Source organism: Puntigrus tetrazona, unplaced genomic scaffold, assembly GCF_018831695.1.
Source record: "Puntigrus tetrazona isolate hp1 unplaced genomic scaffold, ASM1883169v1 S000000513, whole genome shotgun sequence".
In the NCBI taxonomy this organism is placed as follows: Eukaryota; Metazoa; Chordata; class Actinopteri; order Cypriniformes; family Cyprinidae; genus Puntigrus; species Puntigrus tetrazona.
Window position 1 is genome coordinate 1292501 of NW_025048150.1, and position 22092 is coordinate 1314592.

Here is a 22092-nt window from a genome sequence, read left to right on the forward strand (position 1 = left end):
ATAAATATATATATATATATATATATATTTTTTAATATATATATTTTTAAAAATATATAAATATATATTTAAAAAAATTATATATATTTTTTATATATACATTATATATATATATATATATATATATATATATATATATATATATATATATATATATATATATATATATATAAAAATGATTTATTTCTAAGCTTCCTTTTTTTTCATGAAATTGAGTATTTCAATCTATTTTCCCACTATTTTGCAGGTCATAGGTTAAATTATGCATTTTAAATGCTTTTGTAGTTTCTTTAAAATCAAAACTTTTGACCTTTCTTATTTTGAAATGATTGCAAAGACTCCTTCAAAGCAGCTTCACAGCAATGAACAGGAAAGCTACAGAACGAATGACGCAAACTTAATCAAATACGAGACAAATTCTAACAAGACTACAGTGACATTATTATGCCATTTATTTCCCAATTAAAGCCTCAATAGGCTATTTATTTTTAAATATTTGTTTATACCAGTTTTTTTTAGCGCCACTGAAAACAAAACGTCACAAAAGCATAATGTCTCTTTTTATTTTAACATTTTTAATGAGTTATTATTGTTATTTTTTTACATTGTGTGTTCTTCTGAGTTTTATCACACCACAGAAAAATGTTATTTTTATTATTAAAAAAAAGGTTAAATGATGCATTTTAAATACTTTTTTAAGTCTGACTGCTTTATTTAAAAATGTATTTGTAAAAATTAAAACAGTTAAAAATAAACACAAAAATGTCAAACTCAGCATCATCAAATTAGGTAACGTCAGGCTTTTTTTTGTTTTTTTTGGAAAGCCACTTTCCCTCGTTAGCTTCTGATTGGCTACTGAGAGCACATCTACGCTCTGATTGGTGGCCGAGCTTGCGTCCTACCTTCTGATTGGCTCTTGCTCCTCGAGGCTGATGGAAGAGCTGCATGGTCCAGGCGTGTCGACCCGACATGCCCCTGATTAACATGGTGACCGACGGACTGGGGTCTGCGGACACAAACGAGCGGATGAGAAATCAGAGCCGGGCTCGTAACGTACCGGAGCGGCGAGAAGCGAAGCGTGTCTCTCACTCTGCTCGTTTCCCAGCGGCTGCTCCAGCATGGCGAGGATGACGGAGTTATCCAGGACGAAGTATCTGAAGTTGCTGTGGGACGTGGAGGTGAGTCGGGAGTATTTGATCAGCGTGTCTTCGTTCAGCAGGCTGCAGGGCGACGCGGGGCCGCTGGGGGACGGGAACGCTCCCAACACCTGCATTATACTGCAACACAAAGAGCTCTTTGAAGATGCATTTCTCACCTTCAAAGCGATGGCCACCAGTGAAGTCTACTACACGGAGAACAATCCTGGAGCACTTTCTATTTATATGTGTATATGAATGCACAATGCATTAAAAATAACTTTATTATATGTTGTAGGATCTCGTGAATATTCATAAGAACAGTTTTAATGGGATATATTTACTTGTTTGTCGTTACAGCTTTTAAGAGTATGACGATTTATGCAATCAATAGGATTACATTTCATTAAAATATTAGTAGTGCGTCTCCTAGTATACTAAACAGACTGAGTAGAGGATGCAATGAACAATCTAGCTACCCTACAAAGTCTACTAGTACTTAGGTTTATATAACGAACACTGAACTTATTTAAGTTGAAAGTATTAGCTAGCTGAAATTAGTCTCAATATTAGCCACTCACATAAACGCAGTCAAGATGTAATATAGTGCATTATAAATGGAGTCATTTATTACGGGGTCCGTTGTGTGTTTTAAATAATCATACTCGTATCACAAATATGTAAATAGTATATTGCATTGCAATAGCTTTTATGATTACACACATTATAAGGTTTTTAAAATGCATTATGCATTTATTATAACGCCGTAAAAACACCCTTGTAATGTATTTTAAATACAGATCCCTGGACGGGGGGCGAGTAAACGAGCAGGAAGCGACCTTATCCTTTAAACGCCGCTGGAGAGGAAGGAGTGGTGGTTCATGACGGACGCTCACCATGACAGCGTGGCCTCGGCGGCTTCTTTGACCCTCATCGACGCCGGGTTGTGCTCTTTGTCGCCTTTGTACTTCACTTCCTGTTCGCTGGTTTTGGACTTACTGCCCGAGATTCCCAGCTCCACAATTTCTAAAACTTCGATCAGACAATCCTTAAAGACACAACACAAAACACATTTGATACAGGACTGTGGTCATATATATATACACACACACACACACACACATACATATATACACACAAACACACACACACACATATATGTATACACACACATATATATACACACACACACATACATACATACACACACACAAACACACACATATATGTATACACACACACACACACACACACACATATATATACACACACACACACACACACACACATATATATACACACACACACACACACACACACACACACACACATATATATATATACACACACACACACACACACACACACATATACATATATATATATATACACACATGCACACACACACGCACACACACACACACACACACACATACACATATATATACAAGTATGCTAATGTTAAGTAGAAAAAAAAATTAATACAGTAAAATTTACAGTAAAGACGTTATAAGTTTCTATTTTAAATAAAGGCTGTTATTTTGAACTTTCTATTCATCTGTGCATTTTGAAAAATAAAATAGTTTTATTTCTTGATCAGTAAACCACTATATTATTATGATTTCTGAAGGATCACGTGACACTAAAGACTGGAGCAACGATGCGGAAAATTCAGCTGCGCTTCACAAAAATAAATTACAATTTAACTTATACTTGCATACAAAACAGCTATTTGAGATTATAATAACATTTCACAATTTATACCGTATTGAATCAAATAAACAAGACACAAAAACAAAACTAAAAATAATCACACTCACAGCGTTTCTAGATTTCATTAGCATGTTTAAGCAGCCTTTACCGTATTTGTCACTGAACTAAATGAAGTTAAACACCGTAAAGCTGCTCAGTCGTCAGTACCTTCTCGTTGAGCATGTCGGGGTGCTCTGTGAGCCAGACGCACAGGCAGTGGAAGGCAGCCACGATCATGGAGTGCAGATCTCTGGAGTGGAGCGGAGCCGGCCGGCTGCACTGATACACGATGTAACTGCACACGGAGCTGACGGCACGCTTACGGTCCGACGACTCCACGCTCACCTTCACCTGGACACCACAAACAACATGCAACAGGCTTTTTACTTCCCTTGCGCGCTACAAAAAGAGCCAAAAAGGGGCCCAAAAGCGGACTAATTATGATGCTTGTAAAAAGTCTCCTGCTCATTATTAGATCAACCAATGCAGCAAATACTATTACTATTAAAAAGCGCTGTTTTCAATGCAAGCATCTGCTAAAATGTAATTCAGTGCGACACGAACAGGTGTGCCACTAAATATTTGTGTGCAAACCTTGATGCATTTTATTTTTCAATATTAAGTTGAAAATGACAGCATTTGTTTGAAATATTTTGCACCGTTATAAATATCTTTACTGTCACGTCCGAGCAATTTACTGTGTGCTTGCTAAATTAAAGTATTCATTTATTTTATTTGTATTTTTTTAATGGTTTTTTGCATGACCTTTCCCGTCGTGCGGCGAACAAGTGAATGAAAACATCCTGCAACGTTTTACATTTTGAAAGTGCACCGTGTATGAAGTTATAGTCTGTCAAACTCTGCTTTAAATGAAACCGACCAATCACCGGAAGAATAAACTGTTGAACGAATCAGAACTGGTATGATTGTATAATTTATTTATTTTTTTTCCAAAAAATGAAAATCGCCAACACTGATAACTCAAATATTAAATCATCATTAAATCAGATTGATTTCTGAAGGATCGTGTGACACTGGTATAATGACTGATGGAAATTCAGCGTCGCATCGCAGAAATAAATTATATTTTTGAGTATATTAAAATAGAAACCCATTATTTTAAATGGTAAAAATATTTAAAATATTTCCCCTGTATTTTTGATCAAATAAATGCAGCCTTGATGAACATAAGCAAAATATTGAAAATCTTACTGTTTTCAGACTTTTGACTGGCAGCGTATATATACACACATAAAACTCTAATATTTCACAGATTTAACTGCATATTTCACTAAATAAATTCAGCCTTGGTGAGCAGAACAGACAAACTATTGCAATTGCACACATGTGAGCCTGGAGCACAGCTATATTTGTAGCAATAAGCAACAATACACTGCATTCTGCATTTTTCTTTTACGCTAAAAACCATTAGGATATTAAGAAAAAGACTGTTTCATGTTCCTGACCAACTTTAAAAGGAGATATTTCGATCTTTTTGCCCCCTCAGATTTTAAACGGTTGCTTCTACCAAATATTGACCCGTCCTAACAAACCATACACCAATAGAAAGCTTGCATTTTATTCCTATTTATTCATCTCAATTTCCAAACACTGACCCCGGTTTTGCGGTGCAGGGTGACATATAAAAAGATCCGCCGGCTGTAAACGTACGTAAACACGGAGCTGGTTAGGTCAGTGTACCTTGGCGAGGCCGGCCAGCAGCTCGAGGGCGGCCAGAGAGATGCTCATGTCCAGCCTCCACTGGGAGTTGAGTCTCTGGGTGAGCAGGTGGATGCTGCGGATCAGGAGCCCAGCCGCCGTGTCTGTGTGGAGAGCTGGGATATAACACACAGCACGCCACAGACGGCGGGTTAGTAACACACACACACACACACCACGCGCAAGCCAGGCGCAGATGCAGCAGCGAGACGGCCACGTGAACCACACACACGAACACAGACCGGCACGGGAACACGTCATCAGACATTCGGCTGCATCTGACGTCATGCGTTGAAATTAAACGGAAGCATTCGTTATATGGAACATAAACCGGTTAGAGCCACGCTTTAAAGAAATATACATTCACATACACTTGCAGGCAGGCATTTTAAAACGCGCCAATGTTGAAGCATCACCAATTCATTTTTAGCCATGTTATCGTATGGCTTTTATCTCGTTGCGTTCAAATAAAAATGCACCATCGGCGTGTTTGACAAACACCATGCTTCTTCTACAGACATGCGTGAGATCGCGTTCCTCGAGTGCACTTTATACAGTTTTTGGGGTACCTTCACGGTCAAAAGAGACCAAAACCTTAAAACCTGAAACATTTTTGTTCAATAATACATTTTGACTATATATTAGAATTTGGAGCAGACTTTAGGACACTATGCAATGTTTATAGATTTTTTTACAAAGTTTTTTCAAAGGTACTAGGTGGTACTTTTTTATTTTTTGACCCTTTTTCATTCGCATATCTAATGCAAAAAAAAAAAAAAAAAAAAGACTAAAGAGGTGTAAAAATGGGTATTGTTTGCATATCGGACAGTTGAAGGTGCTTTTAGTATGTTATGGTATTGTATGCTTTTTAAGAAAAGCATTAAAGATGTTGTCCAAAATCTCTAAGGCTCCACAAAAAGATGCTGATATGGAAATATAAAAACTGATGATTTAATGACTCTTTGCATTACTGGAATAATCAGATGGCTGAATTTTATTATGCATTTAGCAGATGCTTTTCTGCAAGCAGTCAGAGGCTGAAGCGGCTCTGACGCACCGGTGTCCCTCCGGGCTTACCGTAGTCCCTCAGCAGGGCCTGAGCGGGCCGCTCGCTGTCCGGAGTCGTAGCCTCGGAGCTGCCCGCGCTAGCGTTGCTGATGCCGCTGTTATTACGACTGTGGCTCTTGGCCAGAGGATGGCCTCCGTCCACGCTGCCCTGCACAGAGCAAAGACACGACGGCTTTTCTAATTGGTGAACTGTGATCGCTCTTCGTCTCACTGAGCTCATAAATAACCAGAAAACCGTACCACTTCAGCTTGAGCGCCGACTGACTCCAACAGAGCTGAATCCTGGACGATATTCAGCATAGCCGCTGTAAAAACAGACGCACGTGGAGTTATTAGCGACTCACAAAAAAACTCAATTCTGCACACTACTTGCGTTTACATTAAATAACAATAAAACTTATTAAATATTACATAATACGGATATTACGAGTAATTAGCTTTTATAAAATATTTTAACAACAACAATACTAATAATATAATTATTATTATTATTATTATTATTTTGTAGTATAAAATAATTATATAAAATATGGGTATAGTTAACGTCTATTTAAAAATGTAAGAATAATTACTATTATCATTACTAATATTACATATGATGTACAAATAATCATTACTATTATTATGTTATTAATATAATAATATAGTTAACAACTGTATAATATATTAATAATAATAATAATTAATATTATTGTTGTTTTATATGCAAGTCATTTAAAAATATAAATATTAATATAGTTAATTCGATTTTATAAAATAATAATAACTAACAATAATAATACTTTTGAATATAATCATATAAACTATTAAGGTTAATTAATTAATTACTAAATATTGTGAAAACAACAATACAAATTGACGATTACAATCATTTCAAAATCTAATATAATATGAAATTAGTATGAATAAATACCTTTTATAAAGCCATTTATTTATAGTAATTAACAACAACAATCATGAGTATGAATAATAACAGTGCGAATACAACACGAAACGTAACTTGCGGCTGGCGAACATTTATAAACGAATTTTCAGTCGTTCAGTTTTCAAGGGTTTGAGCCTGAACCATTTCATTAAATGCCGTACCCAGTATCATCTGTGTATTGATGGAGTCTGTCTCTGTTTGCAGGGCGCCAATCAAAATATTGACCAATCGCAGCTTCAGGGAGAGGAAGGTGACCGCCTTGTCGTGAAGGGAGTTGTCATCGTTGCTGAATTTCCCCTCCAACAGAACCTGCGAACGCATTTAGAAAAACGCCGCCTATTCGGTTCCTATGTTTCTCTCGGAAAGCTACGTTGCGGGGTCAGTGACTGAAAGCGTCTTACCTCTGATTTGACGTTGCCGAAGTGGTGAGGAAGAGGAAGCATGGACAGCAGGATATGGATGGAAGCTCTTCTCAGCTCCGTGGGGTTCACGTAGGACTTAAACTTAGACAGCTCTCTGTCGGTGCAGAACAAACACGCCTTACAAATCGAGCTCGCAGACATATATTTTGGATCCGATTTATTTAACTCATTGCGCACCGATCCGGCAGAATGGTCTCCAGAGCCGAGATGAAGTAAGGAACCACCACGTTGATCCCTTTGAGATCGGAGCAGAAGAGAGCCGAAGAGTTGAGGATGATGCTGGCTAAAACCGGCCGGCAAATGAAGTCTGATATCTGAAGACCCTGGATGAGGACCATGTAGAACCTGACAGAGATACAGAGCTTTTAACGACAGAATACACACCGTTTGGTCACAAACAAATGAACGGCTTCCCGAGGTTGGGTTTAACGTTGCGAAATAGCATTATAATTTGAAATAACTCTTCTCTATGCGAGTAGATTGTAAAATGTAATTTATTTCTGCGAACGTTCAGCATCATTACTCCAGTCTTCAGTGAGAAATCATTCTAATATACTGATTTATTATCAATGATTACTGGTGCTCAGTTATTAGTAAGGGTTCTTACCATTACTAGCTCCACTTCGTATTTCTTTTTTGCAAACTGATATTTTTTTCAGGACGTTTCGATGAACAGAAAGCATTTTTTAATACAATTTCAATTCCTTATATGTGACGCATTGCAATACTCACAACGTACAATTATATGATATGCATTATATCTTTTTATAACTAAGTTGAAATGCATAATAGCATTCGAAGGTTTGTTTTTCATGCGCTTGTATGAACGACACTTTCTAAAGGTGTAAGTATATCTAGAAAAGTAAAAAGATATAGTTGCATTACTACTAATATAAACTATTTTTATAATGCATTTTATAAAGGCTTTACTTTTAACTCATTTATTCTGTCCTTGCTGAATAAAAGTATTAATTTTTTTTTTATAAATCTGGCTATGGTGAGCAAAAAAAAGACTAGTTGAGCGAGGAGGCTGGAGATTACCTGGACAGGTACACTGGGAGAATGTCCTCTCCCGTTTTCTTACTGCAGAAGATCCTGCACAGCGTCCCGCACGCTTCGGCTCGACCCGACTCGTAATTATCGGGAAACTCATTGGCGTCGAACATTGGGTTGGACACCATGGTGTCCGTGGACATCTGAGAGCCTTTACGTCTCAGTTCAACTCCAGCCTGAGTCGCCAGGGCTGAGAGAGAGACAGAGAGAGACGGGAAGGAGAGACACAAGCGCAAACGCTCAGTGACGCTTTACATGCGAACCGCACGAGGCCGTGACAGGGAATACCGACAAAGAGATCTTCAGACCGGCAGAGGAGAATAAAACGGCTAAATGCGACGATAAAGAGATGTTATAAACACTAATATCATGATTTTCTGCAACTGCTTTTAAATGCTTTTTTAATTGATTGAATTGTTTTGTTTTATTTTTTTTATGTTTTAGTTTTTATATATATATATATATATATATATATATATATATATATATATATATATATATATATATATATATATATTTTTTTTTTTTTAATATTTAATTATTTGATAAAATAGTGCAATAAAAATAATTTAAACTTAAATTTAAATAAATGTTATTTTTATATTAAAAATCATTATGTATATATAAATTAAGCATCTCATGCTCAGCAATAATGAATTTATTTAATTAAAAATACAGTAAATTTATGAAATATTATTAGAGTTTAAAATAGCCGTGATGCGCGGCTGGATGTTCAGCATCATTACTCCAGTCTTCAGTGTCACGCGATCCTTCGGAAATCACTCTAATACGATAATTTGCTGCTAAATTTGTTTTTTTAAACACTTAGCGAAACCTACAAAAGTGAAAAAGTCACTGCGTTTAACCGTTACTCATCATTTGTATCTATAAATGTTCACATTACAGAAGATTTATCCTTCCGAAGAAGCTCATCGCATGCGTTTGACAGGATATCTGCTTAACTTCATTAGCAGTAGGAAGCGAGAGCTAATCTAATGGCTCTTTTGCTTCTGCAGCACGTTTGTATCTATTTGGAGGAAACGGTCTCGCTCGGATCGCGCAAAATCGCATCGCGGTTCAATCAAGTGTTCGTGAGCGAGAACAGAACACACTGTTCGACATCTCCTGGTCAGTCTCCCTGTTATCAGAGCACGTCAGTTGGGTTTCATGTCAGACAAACGTTGATTAAAGGGCAATTTCTATAGTCCAGCATCCTAAATTAAGACAATAAGGCACAATATGGCTGAAACGAACTGCACCAACAACCACGACATGCAGAAATATCCATACAAAAACATAAAAAGAACCAATGAAAACTGAGGAAATTAATCAAAGGCTAACGGAAAAAACAAAAGCTGTCAAATAAACGCTGGGCAAAAACTCAAAATAAGACTGGTTGGTGTGTTTCTTTGGAGAAGATCAGTTAGTAGAGGTCCTTCAGGAGATGGTATGGGTAGGGACTGGTTTTAATGATGGCGGGTAAGTTGAATCGAGGAGAAGGATCAAGCGCAACAAACATTCTCGGGTCACGTGATGCTCGGGAAAAAAAAAAAAAACCAAAAACATCGGCCCACCTCAGGATCCTGAATATTTGTTGCAGTTGAGCCAATGAGATTTGGGCAGCAGTCAAAACACTCCCCGGACCTTTAACTCAAGCAGTTTATGCGCAAGTCTCTTGCCCCAAGAAAACAAGTACTGCAACAATGGACGAGTGACGGTGTCAACGAAAGAAAACCAAAAAGATTGAAGGAAACAAAACTGAAATGAACCAAATAACTGCAACTGGTAAAGCTTGTGTTCCTACTTACAAGATTTATAAGAAAGAAGAATTTGGAAAAATGTTGCTGCAAGATAACAGAGATAAAATGGAAACAAATCAAAGAACAGCAGTAGTAGAGTTCAGTAAACTATTCAGACGTTTCGTTCTGCTTTTGTGCTTTTAAAGACACAGGGAGACCATTATAAAGAGTTTCAGTTACCCATCATGCAAAAATGAAAACGGAACAAAAACAATGCAAGTGAAGAAAAGATGTACGCAATGCTATCAACAACTCCACAGAATGACTTTTGATCCATTCACGGCATAAAAAAATGCGACTAGATTGACCACACACATACTCAACAGTGTGATACATAAATACTGGAAACTAACGTAACCTAGCCATGTTAGAGAGCTGAATGTTAACACAGAAGAGCAAAAACAAATGTCACTGACTGGGATTTGTCTGATAACGATCGTGTCCTGTTAAAGGAATAGCTCACCGAAAAAAAAGAAAGCTTGCTGAAAGCATTTCATCGGTGTCTCAGCAATGGATGTGAATGGGTGCCGTCAGAATGAGAGTCCAAACAGCTGATAAAAACATCCTAATAATACGCAGCATGCCAGTCCATCAGTTAACATCTCGTGAATCCAAAGCTGTGTTTTTTTTGTAAGAAACGTTTTTAACTTCACACCATTTCTTCTGGCTAAAACATCAGTCTGTAATCTATATTATCGATACATAATAAAGTCCACCTCCCGTTGTCTCTCGCCTTAAAACCCACACACATATTTGTTTAGAGCAGTTTTTGTTTGATCTGTGCAGATTTCTCTCCTGATTCAGATCAGACTGGTTTTTCAATGGAGGAAGCATTTTATGGATTTTGGACTCTTACATATTTTAGCTGAAAGCAACGGTTTGAAGTCGAAAGGTCTTAATGATGTATTTGTTCCAGTTTTTGAAGTACTGGAGTGCTGTGGCTTATTGTGATGTTTTTAACAGCTGTTTGGACTTCTGACGGCACCCATTCGCTGCAGCACATCCATTGCTGAGGCACTGATGCAATGCTACAATTTATCCAAATCTGATGAAGAAACAAGCTCATCTACATCTCAGATAAGCACGGTTTCAGCAAATGTTCATTTTTTTGGGCGAACTATTCATTTAATACAAGTATTTGTTCCAAACTCCATTAAAATTGTAGAAATGGACAGTACATATTTCTCAGTTTTCAAAAATGTTGAATTTTGACTTAATATTGTGTAAAATAAATGTGTGTTCACTGAACATGACTTTGTTGGTGTTTATGTCATGCTCCACTGTTTCACAACCATTTGCTGCTGTTAAACTGAATTATGAATTCCATTTAAGGTCTCTACGTGTGGCAAATCAGTTCATGTACACACATTAAAACCTCTAGTTTTGCATAGATATGAAAATTCAGATTTTTCACAGCATCTACGCTAGTGTGACAAACCCTGAATGTTGCACAATCTTGCAGGTAGGAATATTTTATAAAAGAAAAAGGAAATTAAAAACACCCTCAACAGGTGAAATAAGTAGAGAAATGAAAAAGAAATGAAAACAGGGTGACCGTAGTGCTGTGCCACTTCTCGCGGTCTTACCGGTCATGCTGCTGTCTCTGCTCAGGCCGGAGTGGAGTTTACAGTGGACCAGAGCGGCGTCAAACAGCCACTGGCCGAACAGATTGAGCACGCTGTTGACCTTGGGCCGGGTCGGAGCCGGAAGAGGCCGCGGCTCGGAGCTCGTCTGGTTTGGGCTGGAGAGCGGAGAGGTGGACGACGGCTGGTGCGACACTTTGGTCTGACCAGTCTGTGGAGAGTCAATTACACCAGTCAACGATGAATAACGTTAATCAACGTGAAACATTTCGGAGGGAAACAGGATGATGAACAAAAACACAGCTGCAAGCGACGATTATCAGGGATCAGTCGCCTCAAGGCATTTAAGCACGCCCGAAACAAAAAAATTCTGTATTATTTAGCAAGCCTGTAACCACCTAAATCAATGGTTTCAAAACGTTTTTTGGGGGGTAAATACAAATTGTGATTTTTAACAATTATGATGGTTATAGCATCACCTATGATCGGAGTGGAGGAGCTCACAAAGAAATTAAACGTCAAATATAATGTCAAGGTTTTTCAGGAGATACAGTTATGCTTTTCTGAAGCCATTTTAACCAATGGTCTGATCTTTGTGAAAGTTTGCATGCTTGTTAAGCATGGTTTTGTAACGTTTTGAGTGTTTAGGATTTATAGGCTGTTTATTTACGGATGTATTTGGACACACCCCTTTGTTAAATGACCCTGTTACAGCTAGCCAAAGGGTAAAGCTCAACCATTTTTAAAATGTTATTGATCCAGAGAACAGTACTGCAGTGTTTTTTTTCAACTATGAAGAAATGATTTGATTGACAGCAGTAAAGGTAAAGTTGTACAGAATGAGATCTATCATATGATATAAAAAAAGCACAATATACACGTTTACACCCTTTGAAAAATGTGACATTGCCTCCCAGAGGCAGATTTTTTTTTCAGTTTACTCACAGACCTTTAGGGCCATGAGTCAAAGAGGCCTACCAAGTTTCGTTCCAATCGGCCTCCGTTGAACTTGTCTAATGGGAGATCAGATTAAATGGCTGACGACAGCCATGTTTTTTCAGATATGCAAATGTACTTACAGAAACCTGTGGCACTTCGAACACAGACACTGCACACCGATTTTCAAGTCAATCGTACAAACAGCTGTATAGTTCTAGCTATAGTTATGTTTTTTAACCCTTATAAAACGTCAACAAGAGGCCGAGCTCCACAAAGATTTTATTTTGTACTTTTGATCGCTGTAGCGCCCCCGTCAGGCCGACCGGGGTGAATCTTTGTCAGTTTGTAGGCGGTGAGAGTACTATCCTCCCTCCAACTTTCAAGTCTCTATGACTTACGGTTGGGTTTGCCTGATTGGTTTTAGACGGGAGATCCTCAGCCATTCTAACAGTTACTCGCTGAGCTCGAATCGCTAAAAAGAAAAAGGAAAAAACAGAGCTTCTGTTTTTTTATGGTCGTACCGTTGAGGCTTTGCTGGTTGTCTTGGCAACAGCGGTGGGGCGGTGCCTGCGGTTGTGAGGGGGTGTAGTGTTGGTTGTCGTCGAGGGCGTCGGCATACTGAGCCGATTGACAGGTGTGGGCGGAGCACTGTCTGAGCGGGGCCGGGAAATGCCTGAGGGACGAATCAAAAAGGTGGAGAAGCAAGAAAGCCAAAGAATTAAAACCAACGACACATCAGAGACCACATCAGCCAAAAAGCACCAACATGCCTAAATTTGATTGAATCGCAGATCAATATCTCAGCAGATCCATTTCAGCCCTAAAACATGAGAACATGAAAGAGGCTTTTCAGATGTTTCGACATCAGACAACCAAACGTCTGACGCTTGCTTGATTTTGCCATTTCAGTATCATCAGCAAATACAGCTCCGTGAAACACAAAAATGCAAAAAGGCTGTTTAATAGACACTCTGAACCCTTAGTTGGATAAAACTAAAATGTCTACCCATGACACTGATTGGGTAAGTAGTGCAAGATTCACCAGCTTTAAAGGGATTATTCAGCCCAAAATAAAAATTCATCATTTACACTCATTTAGTTTTAAACCTGTATGACTTTCTTTCTGTGGAGCATCATCAAGTTTTTCACTTCAAAAATGTCATTGACTCTCACAAGCTAAGGCGGCAAAACGAGTCTTCATATATATTGCGGTCTGTGTAAATATAGTGCTAAGCAGTATATTCAGCATTGCATATATAAACAGTATTCTCCTTTAACAGTGCTCCACTAAAAAAGGAACGTCATATGGGTTTGAATCGTTATGTTGTCGAGTAAATGATGTTCGTCATCAGGCGAGTAATTCCTTTAATCCACACAATAATCTTGAATTCAAACACAGATATCCCTCGCATTATAAGCCTTCATTCATTCTTCAAGGTACAGACTTGAGACATAAAAAAATGAACTAGAACGGAAAATTCAGTTATATAATTAGATTTTTCCTGTATGAATGATACTTATTTAAAAGGCAGATGAAACAATGTTGCATGCTAATTCTAATCCTTTTCTACCAGAATTATAAAAGTATTGTGTTAAAGTCTTAATTATTAATAGTAATGCATGTTGTTTAAAAAAGTCTTTTAAAACACACACAGTATAAAAGGACACAGTATATGATGATATTCAGTATATGTGAATTCAGGGCTTGTAACGCGAGGGAAACCCGTTCACAGCATTTCAAAACTTTTTTTAGAGATGCAGTGAATTGCGACTAGAGACGAAGGCATCAGCATCAGCGCTGGATTTCCACACAGCATCCCAGCCTGGCTGCTGATTGGTAGTAAATGCTGGAAAAACCCCTGCATTCAAATTTGGTTGTTTGCCTAAAACCTCTGTGGACACACTGATTGGCTGGCAAAGGAAACCGATCTCCCTCTTGACATCCTACGTTCCAGAAAGCGCCACGGACAACTAAACCGAGTTCATTGATCATCATGTATACCTCCACCTCACAGATGGGATATTAATGACCCTCATATTCAAAACAAAAGAAGGTCATCAAAGGCCTGGTCGCCGGTTTTAAAAATACTCAATAGCCTTTAGCTTGTGTCAAAATGACACTTGCTGAAGTTTATGCATTTAAAATATTTATACATAATATCAATGATATGAAAATAATTATATAAATATTTTCAGAATATATACTGTATGTGTGTATTTATACATACATTATAAATATTTATAATATATATATATTTTTTATTTTATTTTACATTTAATATTAGACACTTTTATCCAAAGTTATTATTTACATTACAAATCATTTAATTTAGTTACAATTTTTTACATATGCATACACGTGTTGTTGTGGCATAATCTAGAATAATCTAGAAACCAAATGTCACATTTTAATTTCATGAGGTCTTTAAATCAAAGTGCCATTTAAATGCCAGTTTGATTTAGTTTCTAAAGGACAGCTGGATCAGAGGCAGACTGGAAACCAACCAATAAGTCTGTCCACATTCATTCTGGGCAACGATTTACCGATTGCACGGGAGCAAAAACAAGGCAATTAACAAAATGTACGATTGATTTCCACAACAGACATGGATTTTTGCTCTAAAAGTGCTTGTGCGTGAACCAAGCACGATCTACAATCCTCATCAAACTCCCTCTTGATTAGTCAGAGGCGCGTTATCAAATACCATAAGATGGAAGCCTGTCTCGTAAATTGTTCCGAGATACAGCAACACCTGCGGGAAAACAACGGGATTGCATACATTACATTTCGGAAACTCCAAACCAGGAAATGATTTGAATTCTGGATGCGCGAGCTGCACCCAAACACCTCCAGAATCAGTGTGTTGGGTAGTTAAGCCCTCTGTTAGTCACTAACTGATTGGGTTTGGACAGGTTTAGTGTACCTATGGAGGGAAGTCTGTCTCGAATATTGCTCCTAGACACTGTGACCCCTGAAGAAAGAAGCATAAAACAAGATCGCTGAAGAAATATTCGAAATGTACAAGTCAGGCTGAGCATGTGCAGTTATGATTAAAAACCAGATCACAACTAACTAACCCGAGAACTAACTAACTTGCTCGCTACATTCAATCTTTTGACTAAACATTTGCTTAAAGTCTCCCATAATGCGTGCACGAAGACACGGACGAAGTCAAGCTATTTTTTCCTATTCGCTTTAAATTCTGATTCGAATGCCTGAACGTGCTTGAAACTTAATAGTTAAACCAAAAAAAGCCGTTAAAACCAGACTTTCAGAATCAAGCAGCAGTTTATAGTCTTGATGCCGTTTTTCCACCGAAATGGTGCTGACGCTCAACAGCAACGACCGGGTCAAGAAGATCTCACTGGAACGGTTGTTAATGAGTCTTACTCCCAGTTTAGAGTCTATTTTAACAAGCAAAGTAAATGAATGCAACTACTTCATGATTACAAACTGGCTTTCATGCCACGATTAGAGGAGATTTTTGAAAGAAAGAAGACATCGATGCTGCATCTGTTTGATTGAAAACAGCTAAAACTGTGAAATATTGCCACAGTTTAAAAATAACTCTTTTATATGTGAATGTACTGGAAAATGCGATTTATTTCTTTGATGCGCGGATGAATTTTCAGCATCAGAAATAATATACCGATTTGCTGCTCGAGAAACATTTCTGATCAGTATCAATGTTGATACACATGTGATATTTGTGAATGAAATGATTTCGGAAAAGAAAATATGCCGAGTCAAAATGGAGCTAAATCACCGCAAGCGACGTCGCACACTTGCAGAGAAGTTCTCAGCACCGCGTCGTGGAAAAAGGGCTAGAAGCGACAATGATAAGAGAACAGCACAGCTGTGTGAGTACCAGAAGAGGGCAGAGATTCATGACACTCGAGTCTCTTACAAACAGCAACACCTAGAAATGGAAAAACAGTCAAAGCCGGTGTTCATACAGCACTGCGACTCAAATTCAAACAGAATGATCAGGAAAATCATACGCAAACACTAAAACAACATCTGTGTTTATTTGTTGATAGTCTTTTTTTTTTTATGTCTTGTCAGTGATTCTCTGTTGAAAATGTATTTGAAAGTATTTGCTTAGTAATATCATTTACATCTGAGATTAAAATGTTGTGAAATAAAATAACGTGTATATATATATATATATATATATATATATTGTATATATATATATATATATATATATATATATTATATATATATTTTATATATATATATATATATAAATATATAAAAAAAAAAAAAAAAAACGGCCCCCAAATTTAGCTCTAGAATATCCCAGGAATAATTTACATTAAAATATTTTCAAACAACAAGCAATTATTTTAGTTAGTATTTTAATCAAATAAGGTGTGGCAAGCAGAAGAGAATTCTTAAAAAACAAAAAAAAAAACATAAAAATGAACTTTTTGGGCTAATTTTCTAAATCCCCTAGTCATAAACAGTTGAGTTTTATCGTTTTTGAATCTGGCGATAGCACTTTTAGCTGTAGCTTAGCATAGATTATTGAATCTAATTAGACCGTTAGCCTCTCGCTACAAAATGACCAAAGAGTTTCAATATACCATGGGTGTAGTGATATTAGGCAGTGGAAGTAAAGTTCCTTGATTATTACGCTGGAATGAGAAAATAGTTCCCAATTAAATCAGCCTAGAAAACCATTCTATCAGTCTTAGTACACGAAGTAACTAGAAAAGAGTCAAGTTTTAAATAGGAAAAATAACAAAACTTTTCGGTCGTTTTGTAGCGAGATGCTAACGGTCTAATTAGATTCAATAATCTATGCTAAGCTACAGCTAAAAGTGGTATTGCCAGACCAAGAGATCGGCCGAATGGATTCAAAAACGGTAAAATGGTTTAATTCTAGGGGATATAGAAAATGAGCTTATTTTCCAAAAGAAGTGTCATGTTCCTTTAAAAAAATTGAATGTATCGAATGATTGCCATATTCATTTACATGCTACTTCATGGAATACCATGTTGATACTAACATGTAGCATTAAATTAAAAGAAGCTTGCATTGCGATCTTACCGAGGAAAGCGTCCACGAGGCAGCTGACGCCTCTCATCGCTCTGAAGAAGATCTGAGGCAGCTGTTTGAGGCAGGGGTGCTGAATGACCTCGTGAGGGACGCTGTTTCCCCCCAACAACTGCTCCTGAAACTTCGGGGTGGAGCTCACTATGACGGGATTGCTCAGGTCCACAGGGTTACTGAAGGAGAGAGAGATAAAGGAACAATCATGAGCGGGACTGACGCGGTGGACCGGGACGCTGAGCAGATGAAGTCAGTTCCACTTGCAGACCTGAGCATGTGCAGAAAGCGATACCACGTCTGAGACACGCAGTCGTTGTCCATCTCGGCGGGGATGAGGCTGGCGTCTTCCTCCGGCACTTTAAACGGAGGGAAGGAGGGGCCGTACATGAACCGCAGCAACCTGCGAGGACAACAAACGAATAAGATGAAGGTCAAACAAACAGAAGCATCCACATCGGTAAAAAAAGCTGTCTGTTTGGCGGAACACGGGGCTAGCGATGGCAAGGGCATGCCGATCAATGCATGAAAAGTCACTTTCAATATCTGCCAAATGCATCAATATAATTATAAAATCAGCTACATTTTGTGGCGATTGCCCTTACAGCTCTATGACCTTCTCGGATCTTTTTGTTCTTTGAAGTTTTGGTTACTTGGACTTTCAACTTTTATAAAAGGTTTCAAATATTAACCAAAGGCTCATGAGTTTGTAACGACACGAGGGTGAAAAAATTGATTTTTTTTTTTTTATTATTATTGGGTGAACCATTTCTTTAGGCATGTGCAGAAGTACATAGTTCTCAAATTAAACCGCACAATAACGCAGTCATTTAAAACAAGAGCATATAAAGCGATTAAATTACTACACATGCACGTATATAAGCTTGTTGGCTTTAATGCACAGGACTTGAACCGGCAATTCTGAGAGAACAATGACTGCGTGTCAAAAACAAGCCTCATTTCCTACTTTGCAATGGTTTTGACTGAAGATATAAAGTTAATGCACTCGTCTAGAAAAAAACCAAGCAGCCAAAGTAAAAGCTATCGGCTAGATCTACATACGGCTCAAAGACAAGACGCACCGCTTTGGTGTGTGCATTAAATTACATTTACAAACGGGATTTTATATACATAGAAAATATATTAAAGCGTCTACTTTTAATGTTTCAAATGAGAATAAAAATACAGGTGAAAATGTTTTATTTGTCATTCAGCACAACAGATATTTAAGTAAAACTGAAACAACATACTTATTATTAAAAATATAAAAATATAAGTTATCGCATACAAAATGTTATTATATTTTAAATGAATATTATATTATATTTTAAATGATTAAAAAAATGTATGATAGTCTTAGTTTTTTTTTTGCTCAGATATAATCAAATTAAAAATTAAAATGAATTAAAATAAAAACGGCAGCGTTATTTAGGCCTGTGGCGACAATCAGTTTATCGACTTTTTTTTTTAACGCACACTGTATGTACATTGGCCAATATATATACCTAAAAAACATTAAAAAATAATGTTTGCGTTCCACTTGTGCCCATGTCTTTTGCAGCTTCTTTTAGATAAAGTCATGAGGTGCTAGGTCTAATTTTTAAAAATCCTCCTGCAAAAAAGTATCTGCAGATACGGCCTTGTTTCGGGATCTGTGTCTTTGTGCACAGAGAGATGTGATGCTGAATAGGGAAAATCTCCACAAAGGTTTATTGTGCATTTGTGTTTTTCTGCACTGTGCATTTACTTTCGATACTTAACTTCCACGACCTGATCTTTTTTAAGAATCCAATGTTTGTTGTCAATTAAAAGCGTGTAGGCCTTCCTGCATTATTCTGCTGTTATATTATGATCATACATTCAGTGTCTCAATTATTTGCATTGATACTTGAAAGCCTCTTTTTGTCTTCGACCCAGTGCCGTGGAGAAATGCTATTCTGTCCCTATGAAATAAAGCAGAAATAAAGGCACCTGGAGGTGAGAGCGGCGATGACTTTACTCCACTGCTCCACCACCGGAGGGTGATGTCTCCAGTTGGCCAGCATCTCTCGGGCCGTCTTCCAGTAGGGCGGTGTGGGGAAGCAGCGTGTGCAGGCCAGGAACCAAACCTCAAACAGCACGCTGATCAACTTCTCCGCCAGCTTCTCAGCTATTCCCCCTACGACAGAGACACAGACATAACCTAGCTGTCAGATTAGCAGCACTACTTGTTAAACGCATATATATATACATATATATATATACATATATACATATATATATATATACATATATATATATATATATATATATATATATATATATATACATATATATATATATACATATATATATATATATATATATATACATATATATATATATATATACATATACATATATATATACATATATATATATATATATATATATATATATATATATATATATATATATATACATATATACATATATATATACATATATACATATATATATACATATATACATATATATATATATATATATATATATATATATATATATATATATATATATATATTGTGACGGGAGGAGCCAACGACAAACACGGTGGGCTTGGCGTCAGGCCTCGGAGAGGCTTTTTATTAACAGAAAAGGTTCAAAATAAAGTGTCCAGGGGAAAAGTGTCCAAATAAAAGGGGGAACTGGTGCCCTCGTTGTGCTGCAGGGGAAGTGCAGGGCAGGTAGTGCTCCAGGGGGCAGGGTCCAGGTAAGGGGCGGAGTCCGGCGGCCGCACGCGCTCCCCTCTCTGGTCCGGGGAGCGAGGGGCGGCGGCTTCTTCCGCGGCATCTCCGTCATTTCTTTCCTTCGGTCGGCAGAGTTTAGGGGATCAACTGCTCGGCATCCTGGCCCGTTAGCGGTACACGGGTGCGGTCGTCGCCTGGACTATACGGGGGTCGTCGCCTGCACTACGGGGTCCCACGACGCGCTTCTCTAGCGGCGGGGCGAGCTCCTTCACGCACCCTTCCTGGACCCACGAGGACACCAGCGTGCATGCATGGGGGAAGAGACCGGTCTCTCGAGGAGAGGCGCGCTCGGTATTTAACGGCGACTGCGACGAGGTCCAATTCACTCCAGGTGTGCCTCATCACACGCCGCCAGACCTGACCAATACCACGCCCCTCCTCTCGGACACGCCCACTCCCCTCGGACACACCCACTCCCGTCGGGAGCCTGGTGAAGGGCGGCGAATAAAGGACGGGGTGATGATGATGACAATAACGGGGAGGGGCAGCCGACTCGTCACAATGAGGTTGTGGTTGTGAGCACAAACAAAGAGCAAGGAAGCTGATTGGTCGGTGGAACTTAATTAACTCAACGTGCAGAGAGCGTTTCTGGATGTGTTCCTGTCCAGTTTTTTCTACATTTCTACCCAAGTTGGTGCTATTACTGGTTGCAAAACCAGTGCAAATCCCGCACTTGGTTACTAGGTTTGGTTTAAGCAACTTGAGTTTGTTCAAGGACAACCGGGAAAAGCCACGATGTACTCAACTTTGAGACACATTTTTAAAGACTCATTTATTTAGCAACTACTATGTTAAAATCGAACCTCCCAGTAATGTTGTTTAAATGCTTACATGACTCATGTTTGTGTTTGGTTTGTTTGAATAGGTTATTAGCATCTGAGAATAAGTATCTAAGGCTAAGCATCTGAGAAAACACTGAAAACGAGCAAATGAAGATCGAATTGTTGCAGAACAAATGTTCAATAAATTGCTTCAGCGACGAAGGAGCTCGTGCTTTGAGTTAATCCACGCGCCCTCCGAAGTTGATTGAAGCCTTTTTTCAAGTTGAGGCAGACACCGAGACTACAAATCCCACACAACTTGACACTACTAGAAAAAAGGCTTTTCGTATAAACTCGCAGCCAGAGCAATTGATCAGGCTTCATGCAATTCATAAAAAAAAAAGGTGCATGAAAAATGTGCAGCTTGCTGTTGCTGAAATACTTCCTTAATGTGAGCCGCTAAGTCAAAATATGATTCAGAGATGCAACCAGAAAATGAGGAAAGGACAGGGAGCATATACTCCACACTGAATATCTTTTATAGATAATGACATTTGTTAATGTATTAAATGCATTTATTTCGCTATTTATTCATCTTTGTCGATGAAAATACAGTTGTTCATTGTTTATTCATGCTAGTTCACTGTGCATTAACTAACGTTAACAAACAACCTTTTTATAATGCTTTCAATTTTAATAATGCATTAGTAGATGCTGAAATTAACATTAAGATTAATAAATGCTGTAGAAGTATTTTCATTCTTAGTAAACATTTACTAATGTTGTTAACCAATGATATTTACCATAATATATAAGATATTTGCTTTATATGCTCGTTTGCAGTTACTTTAATGTATTTTGTTAATATTTTGCAATACCTTTTGGCCTGAAGCTGTAATTTTTCACAACAAGAACAACAAAAATCATCTCGTTGCAACATTTTACAAAAACCAAGACTGAATAAGAATGGTCAAAATCCCATGTCGTAAAAGATAAAACTTTTTGAGCCTAGTTTAAATAGTTTATGCAAAGGAAAATAGTTTATGTTTTTTTTATTTACCCTTGTAAGACCCCTCTTGCATAAATATAATTTCAGTGAATGAATATAAT

General features: G+C 37.7%; 1 protein-coding gene across 8 annotated transcripts in view; it reads right to left on the minus strand.

Annotated features, from left to right (window-relative positions):
- Positions 1-22092, minus strand: part of ralgapb (Ral GTPase activating protein non-catalytic subunit beta) — a 36920-nt gene that overhangs the window by 9038 nt on the left and 5790 nt on the right. For 2 of the 8 annotated variants that reach the window (XM_043232117.1, XM_043232112.1), the window contains exons 5-24: positions 19425-19611; positions 17725-17856; positions 17454-17632; positions 16266-16316; positions 15321-15368; positions 15102-15149; positions 12918-13069; positions 11461-11668; positions 9884-9919; positions 8064-8265; positions 7200-7367; positions 7002-7116; positions 6762-6909; positions 5916-5980; positions 5685-5823; positions 4590-4723; positions 3057-3239; positions 2033-2184; positions 1090-1277; positions 903-1006 (exon numbers count right to left, since the gene is read on the minus strand). In XM_043232117.1, the coding sequence (XP_043088052.1) occupies positions 903-1006; positions 1090-1277; positions 2033-2184; positions 3057-3239; positions 4590-4723; positions 5685-5823; positions 5916-5980; positions 6762-6909; positions 7002-7116; positions 7200-7367; positions 8064-8265; positions 9884-9919; positions 11461-11668; positions 12918-13069; positions 15102-15149; positions 15321-15368; positions 16266-16316; positions 17454-17632; positions 17725-17856; positions 19425-19611 (2639 nt within the window). The remainder of the gene's footprint in view (positions 1-902; positions 1007-1089; positions 1278-2032; positions 2185-3056; positions 3240-4589; positions 4724-5684; positions 5824-5915; positions 5981-6761; positions 6910-7001; positions 7117-7199; positions 7368-8063; positions 8266-9883; positions 9920-11460; positions 11669-12917; positions 13070-15101; positions 15150-15320; positions 15369-16265; positions 16317-17453; positions 17633-17724; positions 17857-19424; positions 19612-22092) is intronic. The other 6 variants (XM_043232113.1, XM_043232115.1, XM_043232114.1 and 3 more) reach the window with 6 other exon arrangements.